This window comes from Idiotropiscis lumnitzeri, chromosome 16 (assembly GCF_059441095.1).
Source record: "Idiotropiscis lumnitzeri isolate Australia: NSW breed Sydney's pygmy pipehorse chromosome 16, RoL_Ilum_1.0, whole genome shotgun sequence".
Classification (NCBI taxonomy): Eukaryota; Metazoa; Chordata; class Actinopteri; order Syngnathiformes; family Syngnathidae; genus Idiotropiscis; species Idiotropiscis lumnitzeri.
Genome location: NC_142406.1, coordinates 11,372,040 through 11,393,305, shown reverse-complemented (window position 1 = coordinate 11,393,305; position 21,266 = coordinate 11,372,040). Strand labels below are relative to the sequence as shown.

The 21,266-nt window shown below is 42.3% G+C and overlaps 1 protein-coding gene across 1 annotated transcript in view; it reads right to left on the bottom strand.

Annotated features, from left to right (window-relative positions):
• csmd3b (CUB and Sushi multiple domains 3b) overlaps positions 1–21,266 on the bottom strand; it is a 203,645-nt gene that overhangs the window by 139,110 nt on the left and 43,269 nt on the right. Inside the window, 1 exon segment of the mRNA XM_088318195.1 lies at positions 5,540–5,652. Coding sequence (XP_088174321.1) covers positions 5,540–5,652 — 113 coding nt within the window.

The window sequence follows — 21,266 nt, the reverse complement described above, 5'->3', positions numbered from 1 at the left end:
CATTTCCTTGATCGACATAGGGGGAAATAGAGCGAAAAAAAAAAACAACGCAACGCTTTGTTCACGCCCTCGTAGCAATTTGATGCGAGGAGGTTCATTCAGACAAAAGTAGCACTGTGCCACCACCTTGTGGCAACTTGTTAGTTACCAAGGTTGAAGTGAGTTGAAGAGTGCCATCTTGTGGCATCTATGGGCATTTATAAATCTTTTTTCTCAATTTACTCGAGGGAGTACTTGCATGACAGTTAATGTGAAAATTCTAATCAAAATATTGTCAAGAGAGTTCATTAAGATTTTATGATGCGTGAGAGGTCATACCAACACAAATTAAAGTTGAAAGGCAACAGGTCACCTTGAGGACCAAATCGGTGCATCTGATGACAGAAGGCAAGGCCTCTTATGAGGTCCACGTGCGACTATATGCATCACCTTTGTTCATCGGCTTTTTACAATTAACACAGAAGGTCAAGAACGCAAGGCTACATGCTTTTAATTACCGAAAGGTCGCCGTCGCAGGGTATGTTTTATCCACTCCTAGTGTTTCTGGAACCACGGTTGCATGCAAATTGCTGAACCAAAAAAAAAAATATCCCAACCTTGTTTGCTGAAGTTTTTGGCCAACTGTTCCGTTTCATCATCTTGCATCGTAAATGCGGCGCATAGGATGCCAGCAGATCACATTGTTGACTTGGTGGCAAGCAAAATATACTATAGTTGTGAGTAATTTAAATTTTTAATACAAAATCATGAGATCAACGACACTCTCAATCAATAAAAAAATGTTTGGAAGAAGGTAAACCTCACTCCCCACCTGTCACTACCTTTCAAAATAAACTAGATGGCAGTATATCATAATCGGACCTTTCTTAGAACTTGTCATCGTCTGAAGACGACCCCGACGGGCCAGTGACACAAAAATATAGAATCGTCTTCATCTTTTTTTGAGGCCTTTTCATTGCATTTTTGACCAAAGTAATTGTTGGCATCTCCTTATTTGTCCTACTCCTTCAAAAAGCTTTCAGGGCAACTTCTTTTCATGTCCCTTACACTTACAGCCCAAACTGAATAATAAACAGTCAAAACGATGTTGGCCGGGAACAAAAAAGGCAACATCAGAGACGTCTGTTTGTGCTTCTTCGGTCTACAAAAATAAATAAATAAATAAACAAGCCGGTGTCGTTGCTGTTTTTGTGGCTCCTTGTCAGTGAAAAGGCCACATCCATTACATGACTCAGTGTCTTTGTCAGTACACACTCAAGCGGTGTCACCGCAACTGATAACGCGACTTGATCACGCTGGCAAGAGGAGTGGGATACAACACATCAAAAGACACACCGAGTTTGCTTTTAAACCTCTGTCATATTTAGAGTTCAGGCTGGCCTTTTCAGCCTTCAGGCAGTCAGCACACCTCATGGACCACGCACTTCGCAAAGAAAGCTAAAACTAAGGCAAAAACTAAACCATTCTGTTCTTGTAAATTGCAACCCAGACTAAACAGAAAAGTAACTCAAGAATTAAAAAGTATGCTCCGAGATTTTCGAATGAATCCGAATGCCCAGATAAGGCCTTCTTAAACAAGTGAGCAAGGTGAAGGACAGCGGAAACGAAAAGAATAATTATTCAACATGGCGTTTTGGTGTGTGTGTGTGTGTGCGCGATCATCTGTGATTCCATCTCATCAGCACGATATCAAACCGCCTCTGACATGATGCTAAATAATACATAACTCCCTTTCTTTCCTTCGCTCACACACACACACACACATGCATACAAATACAGCGTGCATGTGTGCTGCCCCATGAATTAATGATGGTCTGGCGGTCTTCACAGGAACAAGTGGGGGGGCTTGTGTGTAGATATCCCACAATGACATCAAAGCAAGAAAATGACAGATCTCATTCGAAATCCCCAAATCCATGCATTGGAAGAGAGAATCGAGGAATCTTCCCCCACGCCACATGTGTTTCGAAGCCTCCCCCATGAGTGAGGGGGGCCGGAGGTGTTCTGACTGTGATCACATGTCCGGATAACCTCCACTGACATCGTCGGCGGGCATGTCGAAACTCCTACATAATGTTTGACCACATTCTCAACTCATCTGTGTCGTTTTTATTTTGGCCTGCTTTTGCAAATGGGCTCCAAGTCTGAATTTGAGTGGGACTTAATCCCACCCCTGCTGCACCTCGGTCAACTATGTGAACCACTGCACCAGAGTGTCCCAATCTTTACGATGCTAAGACAGTATTCCACATCTCATGGTACGCCACCAAAACGTCGCCCAATTTATAGGGAAGAGCAAAATTTAATTGGGCTGTCCCTTGTCTAGCACTTTTCTACCTTCGGTATTCAAAGCTTTCTCCTCATCTACCCAAAAATAATAACAATATCCATTCATCTATTATCCGAGCCTCTTATATTAAATATGATAATTAAAAAAAGTAAAAACTATGAAAGTGCAAGAGGTTCACAGCACTGAGTGTCACAAAATACTGTTTAACACATTTTTAAAAAAGTCACGTCCTACCATAAAGAACATCCATCCACCCATCTATCCATTATCCGCCGGTTATCCGGGGTCGGGTCGCGGAGGCAGCAGCTTCAGCAGGGAAGCCCAGACTTCCCGCTCCCCAGCCACATCTTCCAGCTCTGCCGGAGGGATGCCCAGGCGTTCCCAGGCCAGCTGGGAGACGTAGTCTCTCCAGCGTGTCCTGGGTCGTCCTCTGGCCGCCACGACAGGCACCGACCACCTTGCGTCCACAGCTTTGATCGGCTGCCTCAACAATGGAGGCACGAAACATGGTCCACTCAGACTCAATGTCCCCCGCCTCCACCGGTACGTGGGCAAAGTTCTGCCGGAGGTGGGAGCTCAAACTCTTTCTGACAGGGGATTCTGCCAAGCGTTCCCAGCAGACCCTCACAATATGCTTGGGTCTGCCGTGTCGGACCGGCATCTTCCCCCACCATCGGAGCCAACTCACCACCAGGTGGTGATCAGTTGACAGCTCCGCCCCTCTCTTCACCCGAGTGTCCAAAACATGCAGCCGCAAATCCGATGACACGACTACAAAGTCGATCATCGAACTGCGGCCTAGGGTGTCCTGGTGCCAAGTGCACATATGGACACCCTTATGCTTGAACATGGTGTTCGTTATCGACAATCCATGACGAGCACAGAAGTCTAGTAACAGAACACCGCTCGGGTTCAGATTGGGGGGGCCATTCCTCCCATTCACGCCCTTCCAGGTCTCACTGTCATTACCCACGTGAACATTGAAGTCCCCCAGCAGAACGAGGGAGTCTCCAGGGGGAACGCTCTCCAGCACACCCTCCAAAGACTCCAAAAAGGGTGGGTACTCTGAACTTCTGTTTGGTGCATAAGCACAAACAACAGTCAGCACCCGTCCCCCCACCTTGAGGCGGAGGGAGGCTACCCTCTCGTCTACCGGGGTGAACCCCAGTGTACAGGCGCCAAGCCGGCGGGCAATAAGTATGCCCACACCTGCTCGGCGTCTCTCACCTTGGGCAACTCCAGAGTGGAAGAGTGTCCAACCCCTCTCAAGAGGACTGGTACCACAGCCTAAGCTGTGTGTGGAGGTGAGCCCGACTATATCTAGTCGAAATTTCTCTGCCTCGCACACCAGCTCAGGCTCCTTCCCCGCCAGAGAGGTGACATTCCATGTCCCAAGAGCTAGTTTCCGTAGCCGGGGATCAGAGCGCCAAGGTCCCTGGCTCTTGCCGCTGCCCGACTCACATTGCACCGAATCCCTTTGGCCCCTCCCATAGGTAGTGAGCCCATGTGAAGGGGGACCCACGTTGCCTCTTCGGGCTGAGCCCGGCCGAGCCCCATGGGTGCAGGCCCGGCCACCAGGCGCTCGCCAACGAGCCCCTTCTCCAGGCCTGGCTCCAGAGGGGGGCCCCGATGATCCGCGTCCGGGCAAGGGAAATCGTGGTCCATATATTGTGGTCATCATTGGGGTTCTTGTGAGCCATGCTTTGTCTGGACCCTCACCTAGGACCTATTTGTCATGGGTGACCCTACCAGGGGCAAAAAATCCCCCGACAACTTCGCTCCTAGGATCATTGGGATCATTTTATTTAAAATACATTTTTTTTATTTTTTTTTTACCAATTATATATTATGTTTAAATGAATAAACCAATAAAAATGCAACAAAAATCTTGTTTAAATACTCAACCGGTTATCTCAAACAGTCCTCATTCTTTTGCTGTTGCAGACAATACATGTCAAACAACCCCACCATAAAAAAATGAAAAAAAATGAAATGTGTCCAATGGGAGGATAACAGGAGGATTACCTGCTGTGGAAATGGACCTGCCAAAAATAATCCATGTTGGATCATTCCGCCCGTGTCTAGCTCTCCCCCGTGAACATTATGGGATGCTGCATATGGTAGATTGTGCCTGATGCACATATAAATAACAGGCGGCTCTTCAGACGACTCCCCAGGAAGCTCGCTGAGAGTGCAAACATTTCATGTTGCAAGTCCTTCTGAATGTTTCCCCATCGGAAAAAGCGAGGCCGCTACCTCAGTGGTGCATTCATGAGGGCACGGTTTTTAATGAAACATCTCATTGTGAAAGTCGTCATTTCATTTGATTGTGGCAGAGAGTAGGGGAGCTAATTCCTGTTAAATAACAATTTGCAGCCTTCTTGCGCGGAATTTGCATGTTCTCTCCTGGCCTTGGGTGGGTTTTCTGCGGGTACTTCAGTTTCCACCCACATTCCAAAGATTCCAAAGAACCCTGGTATATTGTCCGGAGAGTTAAGTCGGACAACATGCGAAGTGGGACAATTGGTCTGAGACCCAAGAAATCAGACATTTTGGAGCCCAAGCATTGGAGGATTGGAACTGGCAAAAAAAAAAAAATAGAAAATAAGCTTTGTCTGCCCTCCATGCCGTCTCAGAGATCTCAGTAAGTGGGTTCATCTTGAAAAAGTCTCACTTTTTGGGTCAAAATGTGGCACTTTTACCACCCGACTCGATTGCTCACAACGCTGGGCCCAGTCTTGACAGCCGTTCGCAGAGGAAAAGGAATTAAAGTGTCACTGGTGACAAGCTGAAAAGTGAGCGTGTCAAATTCCGCGAGAACTTTTCTTGAAGTCCTTCAAAGACACTGGACTGGGGGGTAAAAGAGAAACAGGAGGACTCTCAGATTGCTACGGTGGAAGATCAACATGAGACAAGACAGATTTTATTTGTCTCAACCACATTTTTTGCGCCATGCTTCCGTGCCTTATAAAATATGTGCATCGTTTTCAGATTTAGTTTTATCACTCTGCATCTTTTTCTATTTATTTATTTTTTTTTGTGAGCACCGCATTCCGTGCATCACCACGGAAACAACTTGCGCGCCCATAACAATGTTGACTCGCCTGAAAACAACATTTTCAAAGGACTTGCTCATTCAAATTGAGGCGAGGCGTGCCTCGCGTTTCTTTTCTCCGGCAGTACTGCGGCAAACATTGACACACACACACACACACACGCACGCACACATACACGTTGACACATTCTGACCTTCGTAGATGAGCTTGAAGCCATGTGCGGAGACTGCGAAGTCGCTCGTCAGCCTCAAAGAGAAGACATTCCCAGTGCTAGTGACCGGAGGGGGCACCTGGAACCCTGTTAACCTGCAGAGGCACAAATAAATAAATATATACGTACATACTCCAAACAAATCAGCAAACACTCTTACAATTTCAGAGTTGCTGCATAATTGGTTTGCAAAACCCATGAGAACACAAACCAACTTTGTATTTTATCTGTTCAAATTCATATTTTTATTTTAAATCTAATATTTTGTTCTAACAAGGTAACAGTTTTGTAACAAGACTAAAACTATTTTAATCCCAAATTTAGTGGACAAGGTATGAACTTTCATCATTTATTTATTTTTAAATGGCTTTAATTGATCTTGTTTTTTTTCCCTTTGACCGCACCTCAAGTGGGCTAAAAACACATTAAAAATTATTTTAAAAAACGTAAAAAAAATATGCAATGACGTATTTTAAACATTGAAAATACAATTAATGAACATATAAATACATAAAAATATGTAACATAAATTATTTAAATAAGTATTTAAAACTAACTGGCGAAATCAAATTTCACAGTTAAATTTATTTTAATTACGTTGGAAAATTGGAGGCTGTTACCACCCAAATGACTACTAATTAAACAATTATCAAAAGACAAACTCAACGTTGTCTGTATCTGACTTTTTCAACAGCAGCGGCTGTAACAAAGCAAACAAAACAGAATAATAAGTCGAAAGAAAATACTGTATGCACTGATGCAATTACCGTCAAGCATTTTGTGAAACTGATTTTCCGATCCTGTAGAAAATTCGGAACTACACCAAAAGTGTTGAACAACCATTGCTGCACACTTCCAGGAAATCATCTTCTGATTTATACTCGGCTGGTTTGATTACACCACTATTTGTGTTTGCTCCTCATAGCCGACTGAGCCTCTGAGGTACGACACAAACAACTCTCCATTATTTGAAAATACATTTAAATTTTAAAAAAGGTGGAAGAGTAGGTTGCGAGGCGGAGTGCTAGCAATAAAAGCCACTAGTGGATCAGGTTGCTTTTTAAATAAACCATGCCACAAGAATAAAACCCGTAGAGTTGTGAAATTGCAGTGTAGCTTGATATACAAACAGGAAAACAACCAGGTGGGAACACATAAGCGACACTGCACTGTTGGATTTTCACAGTTCCACAGTTTTAGCGCAAAGGTTCAAATGACAATAAAACACCAAACAGACACAAGACAATAATAGATAACACAGGAAAAAGTCAATCAAAATGTGTTTCTCAAAAGTACTTCTCGCTGCTATAAGTGCGCACAAAGGGATCCTGTTCCAAAAAAAAAATATATATCACTTGCGCTTAAATGTCTCCAAAGAGCTCTTTCAAAACATTTATTTTATATGTTGTGTCTGAAGCTGCTGACCTATCCTTGCAGCATCACGCTCTTCTTTTCATCTTTTGTACCTCCTCAGTCTATTTATTTGATACCTCAACAAAACAAGAATAAGAGTCAGCTCCGTCTTTTACACGTTGAATGGAATTCTTCTGGCATATTTTCCTTTTGTAAAAGGCAGAGGCCTGACATGACCGTTCACACGCCGTCATCCGGTCGCCTCTCATGTTTTACAATGTAAGTTCAATCACAAATCGGAATATACCCAAAAGTCACTTATCTGGATTTCGCAACTGGAGGAGGTGGTCTATTATATTTCAGGGAGTAGTGGGCATCCCTGCGGTCAACCCGTGAAATATCGCTGGCTCGCATACAGAATAACTAATGTGAGCTCTGTTCGACTAAACGTGGCATACTCGCACCATTAAAACGAGCAAAGAACATTTTTTTTTGCTAACTATGATACTTAACTGATGATTTATGGATAGCAAATCTCTCGTAAAGGGAGAGGCGAGTGCAACCAGATAGCTGTAGCTTGTCATTCCCCTTGCTAACGCACCACCACAAACGCGTGCACGCGCACGCAAAAGCAAGCACGCAGTCCTCTTTTTCGCTTTTTTTTTTTTTCTTCTTGACTCTGCATGTCACTTAATAGGCGTTTGAGGAGTTGTTGTTTTTTTTTGTTTGTTTAGTTTTTTTTCTTTTAGTTGTACGATGTGAATTATAAAGATGTGTGAAAGTCAAAAAAAAAAAAAAAAAAGACCCCCATAGACTTAAAACCCCTCTGAACTTCTCTCTTCAGAAAAAGTAGCTGTCAATTTACGATTTACAATTTACATTTATTGTAATGATGTGGAAAATCTCATGTGATCTATTCTCTTATTTTTGATGATCACTTTGGCTTTCTACGCGACGGCTTTTAAATGTTCGTTTTGTCGGCTACACTTGGCAAGCTAAGTGTTTTCCCAGGCGGTATTGTGTTCGGATCAGATTGATTTGTAAATGACTACCGACGTTCAACGTGTATTTTAAAACACGATTAAACCTCAATTTAATTTCCTGCCAATTGTGTGAGGCATATCTATTCTCCTGATCATTATTATCACTTAAGTCCAGATCCATTCCGATATCTTTCCTATCATTTCCCATCACCTCACATTCATTCACCAGCTCCACCGACACACACGCTTCCCTCGTTAAAGCCATTAATTGTGTGTGTGTTTTTTTTATTTTTTTTATTTATCCGAGTTCACAAACGTCTGCCTCTGTTATTTCGCCGCATTTCATCATTGCGGCATCGCGTTAGCATTCATATAATCATCAGATAAACTCTGTTTGACAGAAGCGCTCGCTCGCACGCACGCACACGCACAGTCGAATACTGAAGGAGGAGATGAGGTCCAGAGGTCACAATTGTTCAGGCTGGTTAGAGCGTCAAGGGCAGGCACATTCACTTTGTATTTTCTCTCATGTTCATTACCGAGGACGTTCACACCGGTTAACTTTTATTCTATGTGCAAGGTACTGAGAAAACTTGCTGTAACAATCCACAAACACGGCGGACATCCCACAACACTCCGAATGATTGGCAGCAACACCAGCGATGAGCACCGACAGCCAATCCTCCGCACCGTTTGGGATTCGGTGGAGAAAGCCCCCCCCCACCCCCACCCCACTAAGGGAGCGAGGCACTCCAACCGGGGGTCGAACAGCAGATTAACCCCGCTGTCAGCCCCAAAGGTTCAGAGGGGAACATGCTGTGACTCAGACTGACAAGTAGTGATGCAAGCTAAACACCAAGGCAGCCTTTTCTGGTCCGGCAATGCATTTCCTAACCATCTTTAGTCGCTGGGAAAAAAAAGAAAAAAAAAACGGTCCAAATTGAGTCCAGAGTGAACCACTACACCATCAGTAAAATGGGTGACCTTCCATAGAGCAGTGTTTCTAGAAACACATTTCAGCAAATGCTCAAAAACTACATGCACAAATTCGTAAGTTACAACAAAAATGGTGGATTCCATTTTTTTTTCCTAAGTTGACCCTGCATTGAGTATATCTGCCAGATGACATTCTCGTAAGCATCATTTGGCTTATCTGCTCCACGATATGTGAATTTGGAAGGAAGCTGTAGAAAAAAAAAAATAGAGAAACACAGGCAGAACATGCATGGGTGGATTTAATCGAATGCACATTCATTCCCCATGGAAAACGGCGCTCTCCATCCTCGCTACAATATCACCAACCTCTCGTGACATGACAGCGCCATTGACTTTTATACATTTGCCCTTTTTGCCACGGTGACATAAGCTTCAATATCAACAGGTGCGACATCTTTACCCCCCACCCTCTGGGGTTCATGGTGACATGCCTCCGTGAGCAAATGCGATTTTCCTGCCGCTATTTTTCAACAACATCCGTAAACAGCGGTTGCGCACTATTTAAAAATAAATGTTGTGTCCCTCCGTCTTCCCACACCCAACTTCCCCTCTCTCTCTCTCGTTCTCTCTTCAAGACAGTTAGATAGATAGTGACTGCTGACCCCCCCCTCCCCCCTCCCAACTCCGCGAGCTAAAGCTTGTTTAGGCTTCTGGCTATGCCATCACTTACTATTACACTTGACGCGCTACACACGTCAGCACATGCAGTGAAACGGGGCACACACGTATACACGTAAGGAAGAGGAACGTGCATGCGGGTGGAACATTTGCACACGTGCACGCTCACGCTCACATCGGTGTTGGGCGCAGAGACAGATTGCATGCCTCCACCGGCATTCAAAGAGGAGGTGTCGGGGCTGACAGCAACTTAAAGGTGCAGTCGTTAGAGAGATATATGGCACGGGGTGGTGCTGAGCAAAAGAGGAACGTAAAAGAATAAACATGATGAGGGATTAAATGTGTGCGCCGAGCACACGTGGGAGGTAAAGGACGGTCACACACACCAGGAGTTCAGGAGAATTATGCAGGTAATTGTACAAAATGTTAGCCATGAAAAAGAAGCGATGGTTGAGATGCTGGGAAAAAAAAACACAAATATGGAAGTATATCAATGAAAATAGACCAAGAATTGTTTTCCAAAGTCGCAGTAGACGCTTGAAAAGGTCTTTAACGTAAAGTTTGCTTTCAAAGAGGACCACAATATGAGAATATTTATTTTTGAGGGGATGCAGTTCCGACATTTTGTTTAATTTTAAATTAATTAAGATTAATGGAATCCTAAAAATAATAATACATTTGCTAATTGATTAGTAGTCAATTAATCATTGCACTGCTCCAGCAGTTAGCGTTATTTATTTATTTATTTATTTGAAACCCGAAAATAAAAGGGCTGAATTGGATCTTTATGAGACAACTCGAGCGGAACCTTGAATTTAATTAACCGAACCGCCCACCACTTCTCCAAAGTTTTTCATAAAGAACACGTGTGAGTGGTTTGGCATAAATTGTTGCCTACGTTGCCTTGTGACGCTTTCCATTTTGTATTTGTGTGTTTGACTGATTGTCCTGTTCGATAAATGGCAGAAAGTGCATCTCGGATTGGGAATAATTTTTTTTTGCTCGTAACACAAAGCAAAAGTCACCGAGTGGCATTCCTAAGTCAAGGTAGCACAGTTCCAACAATTACATTGCATTACTTTAAAGATGAAAGTCGGACTATTCTCATAATGCAATATATAAATTATATATATATGTTTGTAGTTCATCATGAAAGCATCTCTCCATCCGTATTATTTGATGTTGTTCATTTGACGTCAGTTTTGCGTCAAGCCCTGCAAGCCTTTAAGGTAAATTTCACATTGGAGCCTTCCCACATGAACTTCAATGGGGGGGGGGGGGTGCAATGCAGTCACGTCTCTTGTAATGCTTTGTGTTGGCTTCTGTCTGCAGTCAAGTGCGCATCGCCCGTGCTAATAACTACCTCTTTGACTTGTTGACAACAACATGGTGGCACTAAACACCAGGCCCGCCCAAGCATACACACAAACACACACACTCAAAGGCAACTTTACACATCTCTGCACACGGCACAGATGCACATTTGCCAAGAATAGTGTGGCATGTCATAAGAATCTGGGATGTCTTAAAAGCTAACACTAAATCCAAGTTCCAGACAGCATTCCCATCTAAAAGGCTGCATGGAAATGTAAACATTGCCCTTGGAAACGGCAGATAGCTTAATCAGGAAGGTGGCCATTTTTATTCCCCGGCTTGGCATCATGAATCACTTTTACTTAGGATGTCCTTCCAAGTCCAGTTTCAGGCGGCGGCGTGGCGCAAAGTAGAGCAAATCCGAGTGGACGCTTTTACAACGTTCAGCGTGATGAATGGCCACGCCGCTGTAACTCCTACGATATACCGGCACAACATAACACTTGTGGACGTGGTGTCGTGCTTTTTCAGTACAGACACAGATTTTATTCAAAGGGGAGTAAATCCTGCCGTGGTGGGAAGTAAGTTCAATTACTTTGTCACCGTATTGACGAAGGTTTTTCAGGTACTGTATGCGTACTTTAATCGAGGATGATGACTTTTTTACTTTTTCTCCATACACTCCTGTAAAAATGATATGATATAAAGTTACTTATTTCAATTTCAAAGTCGTATATAGAGGTAGAGTCAACTGTAGTCGAGATCTTAATTAATAGAGAAATTGGGGTCGTAAAAGTTGGAAACAAGAGGGACAGCAGTGACATGGAGGAACACGAACCAGGGAGCATTAATAATGACGGCAACAGATTCGGACATGCAAGATATTCCCCATAGGCCTTATATAACCCATATTGTTTGAGTCAAATTTGACATTTGGCAGCACTAAAAAAATCCCCAAAATGTCATTCCTTCACCCTGAAATGTGGATGGATTTTCCTAAAGTGACATAGAACAAAAATTAAGTCCAGAGTGAAATGTGACTCGTCTACTAAAATGGATTCACCATATATATATATATATATATATATATATATATATATATATATATATATATATATATATATATATATAATATATATATGTATATATATATATATATATATAAAATCATAATTTAATACGGACATTAATGAGGACTTTAATATAGAATATCTGCATGGGAAAATCAATCAAATTCGGTTGATGTTGTCAGCTCCAAAAATGCTTGTTCCAACTGAAAAAAAAAGCTTCTGTATTCTGTCAATCTTCTTTAGTCCAAGCCTAGCCATATTGGCCACCCAAAGCATTTCCCTGGGGCTTGCTGTTTGCGAAACACGCCATTAATACGATGATTAAATAAAACCATTGGCATTCGCCGCATGCTCCGATGTACAGGTGGCGAATTAAAAGGAATAAAACGCATGGCCGTGCTCCCGTAGCACAATCTCAATGCTCTCCAGGGTTCACTGAATGATCGGATGATTACGAGAGTCACGCCGGTGATGGGTTTTGGCCTTAACCCTCGCATCATATCAGCCCGATCACATGCCTACGGGGGGATTGGGAACAGATGTGATGGATACCACGATCACCACAGCATCGAATGTGGCTATATTGTTGGGGGAGGGGGGGGGGAGCTCTTTCCAATCAGAGCCAAGGCACAGACGATCCATTTGCTACCACAAAGAGACTGAAAGAAGTTACATTTTGAAAATCAGCCTAACAAAATGAGTAAAAGAAAATGCATGAAAAGGGTCAAATGATGACCAAGAAGAAAGAAAGACTCAGAATTTCTAATAAAAATAAAAGAAGGCTTTGCTGGAATGGAGAAAAGGCCTTTTGGTGGACGGAAATTGGACTCTGGAATTGTGGGAAAACGTAGCTTAATATTTTTAAATTAACACCCTCTAAACCAGTTTGATTTACCAACTTAACATATATGGTATATACGGTATCCATCCATTTATGGTATATAATAAGATAGATTAAAAAAAAAGTCTCAAAAGTGACCTTGTCCTTGAGATTTTGTCAGATTAAAGTTGGAACTTGTATACTAGACAGATGGATTGCAAAGGATTTCAGTTTGAGTGAGGGGTGAAGAGTCCTTGACATAAAACACAAACCTAATAACTCCACAAGATCAGAATCAGATCACACATCATGTGTGCATGATGACGATGCCATCTTCGATTTCTGGCGATACTGAAAAGACGTAACAACCCCGCTCTGTTTTTCTGTTTTTATATTTGCCTTGAGGTCCACCCGCCCTTGTCACGGTATAAAAACATTTCTGCGGTTCCATATTTGCGCTGAGTGGTGGCTAAAACATTTGCTATGGGATTATTTTGTATTATCGAGGCACAGCGTGTTCTGTTCGAGCCAAGGCATTCGGGCCACATTGTGTCATCTCCTTTTATGTTTAAAAACACAAGTCTGGCGAATCGGAATATAAACACGCACACATAACCAAGTGCAAGCACTCTAACATACTTATTGGTGTGGCGCTGGCAATATTTTAAGAGTTCGGGAATAACGATGGTCATGACCAAGCACACACACCACAAAAGGAGGCCATGGTCCACTGAGGAAACACAGTCTATAATGGTCAAGTGACAGACGGTGATTAATTGACACGTCAACAAAGGCACTGCGTCCATGTGTTAAGGTCACTACACGCTCGTTTTAATTGAATTCTTGTATTTGTGTCTGCGAGGATAATGAAGCGATGCACCGGAGCAGAGAAGAACACGCATCGTTCTCGTTCCACTTTTTTTTTTTTACATCGCAGCGTCGGTTCCAAACATTCGCTGCTCTTGCCGAGGCAGCGTTTCAACGTTATTAGGCCGCCGACAGAAAATCTTTAAACACGGCCGTCCTCGTAAATATGTGCGCACACCTGAGCGATTAACGATGCTTTAAGAGCGATGTTTTACTAAAAACTTCTCCCTGCTAATGAAGGCGGCTTGAGGGAGCCTCAGCTTTTCCAGTGTTGAGTAGCATTTCGTTAAAAAAGGAGCTCAGTGCGATTCGAAAATAAAGCAAGTTGCAAAACGAAGAATTTCAGACTTTGGTGTTAGCAAAGACAGCCGGACACCTCTCCGAAAACGTCACGACAATTAATTACGCATTCAGTTCCATTTGAATTATCACATCTGCCGTGATTTAGAATAAGAAATGGGAAACAACAGCAGGCAGAAACGAATATCAAACAATGTTTTTTTTTGTTTAGGCAAAAGTACAAGGTCAATCTCCTCGGCTAACCCAAGCATCCAAATCCGAAAGAACACAACAGAACCAACTGAATAGATTCCTTAGTCAAGACGGTGTACAGTAGAAGATGCCGCAACCCTTCCGTAAGATTGAGTCACCCCCTGTGTTTGTGAGTCACGCTCCGAGGAAAGAATTCCACGTCGACATCAATGCGGGAGAATCTTAGGCCTCAACGCGGATGTCTTTCAATAACGAGACAGCCGCGTCGATCCCTGCCCACGCGGCTCACCGCTAAACATCCAGTGGGAAGTCGGGTGGGCGTGAGGCTCGACAAAAGAACGGCGAACGAAACGCTGAATGGAAAAAGAAAAATTTAAATAAATGAATAAATAATTCAAATAAATCAAAATAATTAAAATAAAATATCTAAAATAAATACAAATATTATATATAATATATTAAAAAAATAAAATCAATAAATAATTAAAATGCATCTCAATAAAAAGGGATAACTGCTGTGTGTGTTGTTACGTTTGTTGTAAGACGTAAAGATGTGAATCATCTGCCATTTAAAAGTCGACTTTTTCCCACCTTTCCTCTCTATATTTACGTGATGGAGAGCAATAGCGCCAATTTCTACCTTCGTCGGTGGTAGCGAGGTAGACGTTGTACTGAGTCGCCTGGACAAGCGATGCCCGCTACATCACCTTCATTATCACATTTTTGAATCTCTAGCCCCTTTCACACCCACTGTAACAATATTTTATTGCCGCAGCTGTCGACTAGGACCAAAGTCTTCTGGCGCCACTTTTTTTATTGGCTGGCGCGAGACCACAATTTCAATACGACTGTTTGTTACTTCTTTCTTAAGGCTATTGTCCGAACTGTAATCCCAAAATAAATACATTTAAAATGAACCCCTAAGGCTCATGTTTTAAACATGTTCTCTAATTATAGTTAATTTAGTCAATTTAAGAATTTGTTTTAGTTTTTCTTTTTTAAAAGCTATTTTTTTTTTTTTTGTTAAGAAAAATGTCTTTAAATTTTAGTTTTAGTAATTTTGTTCATTTTCATTAACTCAAATAATCTTGGTGTGAGCGCATTCCATATGGCAGGGACAAACGTCTCAAGTCAACCCCCCCAGTCCTGACCCACCCACTCGCAGTTTTTGAAAGCAATTGTCATGTCATAGCAGACACCTGTGTCATCTACCCTGGCCTTTAACTGAGCGGCATTCTCAGTTTTCTCATTTTTTTGGTCATTGTCGCCTGCTTGTCTCCGTCGATCCCCTCCTGCAATCGTCAGAAGGCTCGCCAAACATCAGTTCTCATCCCTTCAGTAAGGAGGGGGGTAGAGGCCAGCTTTGTGGCTCATCAAACTGATCCATCCCCAGGGAAAGAGCACACCTGACACCCGGGTGACGACCCGCAAGGAGGTTGTGAGTGTCAAGAGGCTAATGGGCAGTTCAAAGGGATTACCAGTTTAGCTGCTGGGATTACTGGAACCTGAGACCACACACACACATACGCCCACACACACACACATTATTGCACACAAAAAGACACACTCGTGAGTGTATTTACCAGAATAGACAAGCCAGCTGGGATCTGAGTCGGGCGCTTGACACAAAGGTAGGTTTGATATAATTTTGGACATTTCTACCAAAGAGTGTTTGCCCGTTCCTCGCTTCATTACGTTAGGTAAAGTCACCAATACATATTTATGAAAAGTGAAAAAGGGCGTATTTCTCTTTGTCCTTCTGAAGGTAACATGGACACTGCAGGAAAAACTCAAGATCTGCCATTCAATGAGTCAGTTCCATCCTTAATGGCGCGTATAACACCTTTGGAGATAATAGACTCCATTTCAACACTTATCGTGATTCATAATACAACTTCAATAATTGGCAAGTAGTTAAGAGCTGAGTGTTAAGTAAAACTTGTTTTATGTTCCAGAAATAATTTTTCATTTGTCAAGTCATTCCCAAAGTCAAAACAGAGACAACCACCACGATATCAGCTCGACCTGACGCAATCAGGATCTTTGAGGCCAATCGCGATATCCACTCAGCAAGTTGAAAGACAATCAACGAACACACCCCCAAGGAAGTAAAGGGAGCGACAAAACAAGTGTGACCACAATTCACAATCAATTCTCATAAAATTGTGGACTACGCAATGGAGTTAACTGAGTTACGCTCTCGAGCAAAAAAAAAAATAACATCAGCCGCCACACTTCGGCGCTGCAGCTTTGGGTCACTTTCCGAAATAGTCTTTTCGCTCATAAAATCGATCATGGGTGGCCAAAATTCACTCTTTTAATTTGCAGAATCTGCAAATGACATTACGACCAATCACAAAATTAACAAAATGTGCAGAACATTAGCTAATCTAATACAGCGATCAGATTGGTGGAAAGTTCAATACTAAGCATTTTGTAAAGACATTTTATGGCACAGTCATCACAGTATAAAAGAGGCTTTCATCAATCACTCGAGGTGATTCGCCCCATTGTAAAACCCCAAATTTATTCCAGCAAAGTACCAGAAGAATCCCAAATAATGTCAGCCAGGAGTCAATTTTTAATAACCGTCAAAAAGGACGACAATGACACAAAAGTAGATATATTGCGACTCTTTCATTGAATACCGCTGAGCGTTCTTTCGCCATTACAATTGCAATCTGCGACTGGAAATAATGGTCGGCCGGTTATCGGGCGGCGAACAAATGACGTTGACAAAATGGAGGCGAAAAAGACACGGTCGCCGAAGTAATATTTGAGAAGAGAGATGAAGGAGTCCATAACAGGTGCAGACAGAGACAGACTGTGCACAGGACGATAGGAGATAATGGACACCGAGTGATAAGCTCGACACGCACAAAGTATAAAGCACGGCTCAAATACTGTATCTCATTTTTACAGCAAGAGCCGGGAAATCCCTGACAAGCTGCCGCACGCTCAAAGAAAACACTTCATGTAAAAAGTAATTTCCTAAATGGCTGTTAGCAGCTTCCAAACTTCCCGTGAAAGCTTTTTTCCCCGCCCTCCTTAAAAGAAAGCCAGCTTCATCTTCCTGTGCGCCAATTACAACACATCAACTGAAATGCTGATCGAGACAGGCAAGCAAATGTCCTGAGTTCACCTCGTAATAGTCTCAACATCCACTCACGGTTATTAAATGTATTATAGTCATGTAGAATGATATTCATGCTATATTTAATTACATTTTGCACATACAACTGATATTGTAGTTTGGAGTAGAAGCACATGATCGCTAAGGTAGTGGCACCCAGTGAAACTGTTCAATTACTGACAATTAATTACAATTTTAAATAAGTACTTGTTTTATATTTTATTTTATTTTATTTTATTTACAATTTTTTTCCCTGTATAATACCTTTTCTTAATTTGTTTGAATCCAGTTTAATTTAATTTAATATAACTGAATTTAATTGAGTTTGGGAAACTGGCGCCGATGTCAACTGACTTCGGAAAAGAGGCGTGGCCATTTCATTTTGTATTCAATCTGATTGACTAGAACTAGAGTTCAAAGCAAATATGGCGAGTCATTTGCTGCACACGGATGGAACAAGCTGCCAACACGTTAGCCCCAAGTGTAAATATTTTTTTTTAAATACAGGTTAAAAACAACGCTTCTTGAGCAATGTTGGCCAAATAAGCACCACAAAATAATATATAAAGAACAATAATGATAAAAAAAATAAGCTGGCCTATTATCGCTCCGCTTCCATCTTTGGACCCTTCAGGCAACGTTATGTGGATGTTCGCGTTCTCATCCACAAACACAAAAGAGTCGCACAAGCAAGCAAACACACACCTCTTAAGGGCAGAACTGATGCGGCAGCAGATGAAATATGACAACCTCAGGGGTAAACACACCTCCATTAGAACCCCACACGTACAAATTTAGCGAACAGCGACATACACACCTCGTGCAATCTCCCCCCGCTTAATATATTGTACCAAAATCAAAAGTGTTTTCATGACCTTTGTATTTGTACGCTATAGTTCCCTGTTTATCCCTTTGAAGGGTTTTTTTTTTTGTTGCATCTATGCGCATGACCCCCACGTGTCCTCCTGCAGAGGAAAATAAGAGAGGGTCTTATTGAGTGTAAAGGCGGCATTGCAGGAGATTACACACAACAAAGCGGGTCAGGACCGGAACAGGCAAAGACCAGCTTGTGATGTTTAAGGGCGGGAATTTTGAGTTGTCGAATGAGATCTGTTTATTTTTAAAGCTGCATAGTCGACCCACATTAGTTGGCAAGGGCAAAATAAAATACCTACTTCCAATATGGATTCATTTAGGCAAATTCCTGAGTAGGAATTTATCAAAGCACGAATGCTAGCGGTGAACCAAAATGGCCGACGCCCCGCTCAATTTCAAAAGGTTCCTTGAAACTTTGCAGCCCCAATTTTTGATTGTGATCAAGCTTCAGATAAGCCTGGAGAGAGCAAACCAAGGCCCGGGGGCCACGTGCAGCCCATTAAATGTTTTAATCCGGCCCGTCGAACTTGAATAAAAAAAAAAATGAATAAAGCTTGTTAATGTTTTATTTTTCTAGATACTCTGGTGTGTCAAACACGGATATTTTGTTGTAATGTTTTGGTTCAATTTCATTTAAAATGTTTTTTTTTTTTCTCCGATAAGGTGAGGTTACCAAAAACACTCCATCCATCTGCTCCTGGTCCGGCCCCTGTGTCAAATTTTAGAACCCATTGTGGCCCGCCAATCCAAAAGTTTGCACACCCCTGATTATAAGCTATGAAGTGGGAGAGGGCGGGAATTGGAATACCAGTCGCCGATGCATCTTCAGCTATCCGTCGAACAAGACAGTCAAACACAATCAAAAGCAGCATGGAGAAGGCACTAAAGCTCCCTTTCACGCTCGGCATTAATTGTGAAATGCGGGGAAGGGTCAGGGACCAGGGAATGGAGTGTTGCCACGCGGTTGTGTTCTATGTTTTATTTGAGAGGGGCAACAACATGACATCAGACAAGCCCCTCCCAGAGGAAAAGGGCTGGCGAAGCCATTTAGTGCTATTTTGAGGATTTCTTTACAGATAACAACATGAGGAAAATGGAGGCTCAGTTGTCCAGAGCTTTGGGGACGCACAAGAGATGATATACCGAGACGTTTGGAAGAAGACGATGCTCCCTGCTCGGCCTGAAATATATCTCGGAGCAGTCTTGGTGGAGCTGCAGCACACAAAAGAGACTCTTAAATAAAGAGATTTTCAAAAACGAGATTTATTATGTGACAAGGAAAATGTAGCCGACATCTCATCTCAACGACAGCGCTTCCAAATATCGGCAAAATGCACACTGCAAGTGTACAAAAAAAAAAGGACATTGAATTGCTTAACTGAAACGTAAGTAAAACCAAATCAAATGTCAATTTATCTGTGAAACTTGTTGAACTTAAATTACTGATTTATCTGGGGCGCTGTCTCCCTGTTGCTCCGCCGGCGCAACCTCTTCACACTGAGCGAGTGCAGTGCGAAAAGGGCTGAGCACTAAAATAACAACATGGTAAATGGCTGACCTGAGCTCGAGTCAAAGCTCCGACTGTGTTTAGATCCACTGAAGTGAAGAATATGACAAAAAGACGCAGTGTTTCCTCCAAGCAGAAAGACAAAGTGAGCATTATGAGGTTAGTAAAAGCGAAATTGTCTGTACTCGTCCTGGATCTCATTAGATTGTGGCAGCTGAAGCCCCAAACAATGCAGACGCTTGGAATCAAAATAAACCGCAAACATTATATTCCCATTTGGAAGCCATTGAGTGAAAAGCCTCGTGATAAATCACATTAGACAAGCAGCCGAAACTCTGCTCACCTTCTTCACCCCAAATGCAATAACTCCGTTTGTGTGGGGTTTTTTTTTTACACACAAAATGGAGACACAGCCAGCGCAATACAATTGAAGACACAAATCACGACATCTTAACTTAGTAGGCGAGTGCCGCGCCCTTTTCGCCCTCTCCCCTCTCCAACAATCTCATCTTTAGCCTCAAGTAACCTTGTCGTTCACCCCGCTGACCCAACTAAAGACGGATGCCCTCCACTCCGGCATATATACCCTCGCATTGATTGGCTTTCGAAGTTCCTCCGTTGGATTTTGTCCTCATCTGACCTCGATTGTATTCCTCATTGCTTGGTGGATAGAATGCCAATCGTATTGAGTTGGCAGAGTGGCTCACGGCAGCAATCATAAACTGACGACAAACAGAAGTGCGCTTTCAAAACCAAGCCACGCAGTTAAATCAACTCCAAAATGCTTCCCGCTGTAAATTCTCAGGGTGAATTATTGAAAAAGCAGACATTTGTTGTGGCGCTGACTAAAGTAAATTAACTATTTTGCAAGGAACCTGACTTTTTGCACAAAATCAGCAAACAACTTCAAGACGGCTTAAAAGACTGGAAAGTAGAGGCGTACAAACTAAGGTTGTGGTAGATACTTTTCACCTCTGCAAAAAAAACAGTCCAATATAGACAACAAAAGGTGATAAATGTGATGTGTTAATTGATGTGTTATGAAGCATGAGCAATGGGTACATTTATTTGTTTGTTTTTTACACCATTCATTTATTTGTTTCACAACCTCGCTGACTGCCGCCGTCTGCTGTGACACTGCCTTCTCTGTAAAATGTTGACTCCTTCATTTCCTCTTTCAATGATTTTTCATTACTCTTCTTTGTATTCAGAAATGTTGTTTTATAATATGACTTGCCTCCTCCATTTTCCACCAGCTTTTGGCCCGCTGCGCCTTACTGAAAACCCCGTTTTATTGACTTAGCAATACGCTCGCCGCATGTGTACGACATTCATATAGCAGACGCTGTAAACACATTTCCAAAGAATCCAGCCTGAGACGCGGCGGATCGAAGCCAATCAGACGCTCAAACACAACCCCCGGTTTCCATTGAAGCCCTTGAGAGTATACGAACGTATTGAGTTTGTTCTCGCGCAAAAAAATAAATATGGCCAGCATGCACGGGCACATACGCATTTGTTGAAGAAACATTCACACCGCTGAAAAGTTCTCGGGTGGTTGTATGACCAACTCTCACATGCAGTGCATATTTAAAAAAAATAAATAAATAAATAAATAAATATATATATATATATATATATATATATATATGATTTTTTAAAAATCTTAATTAAATATTC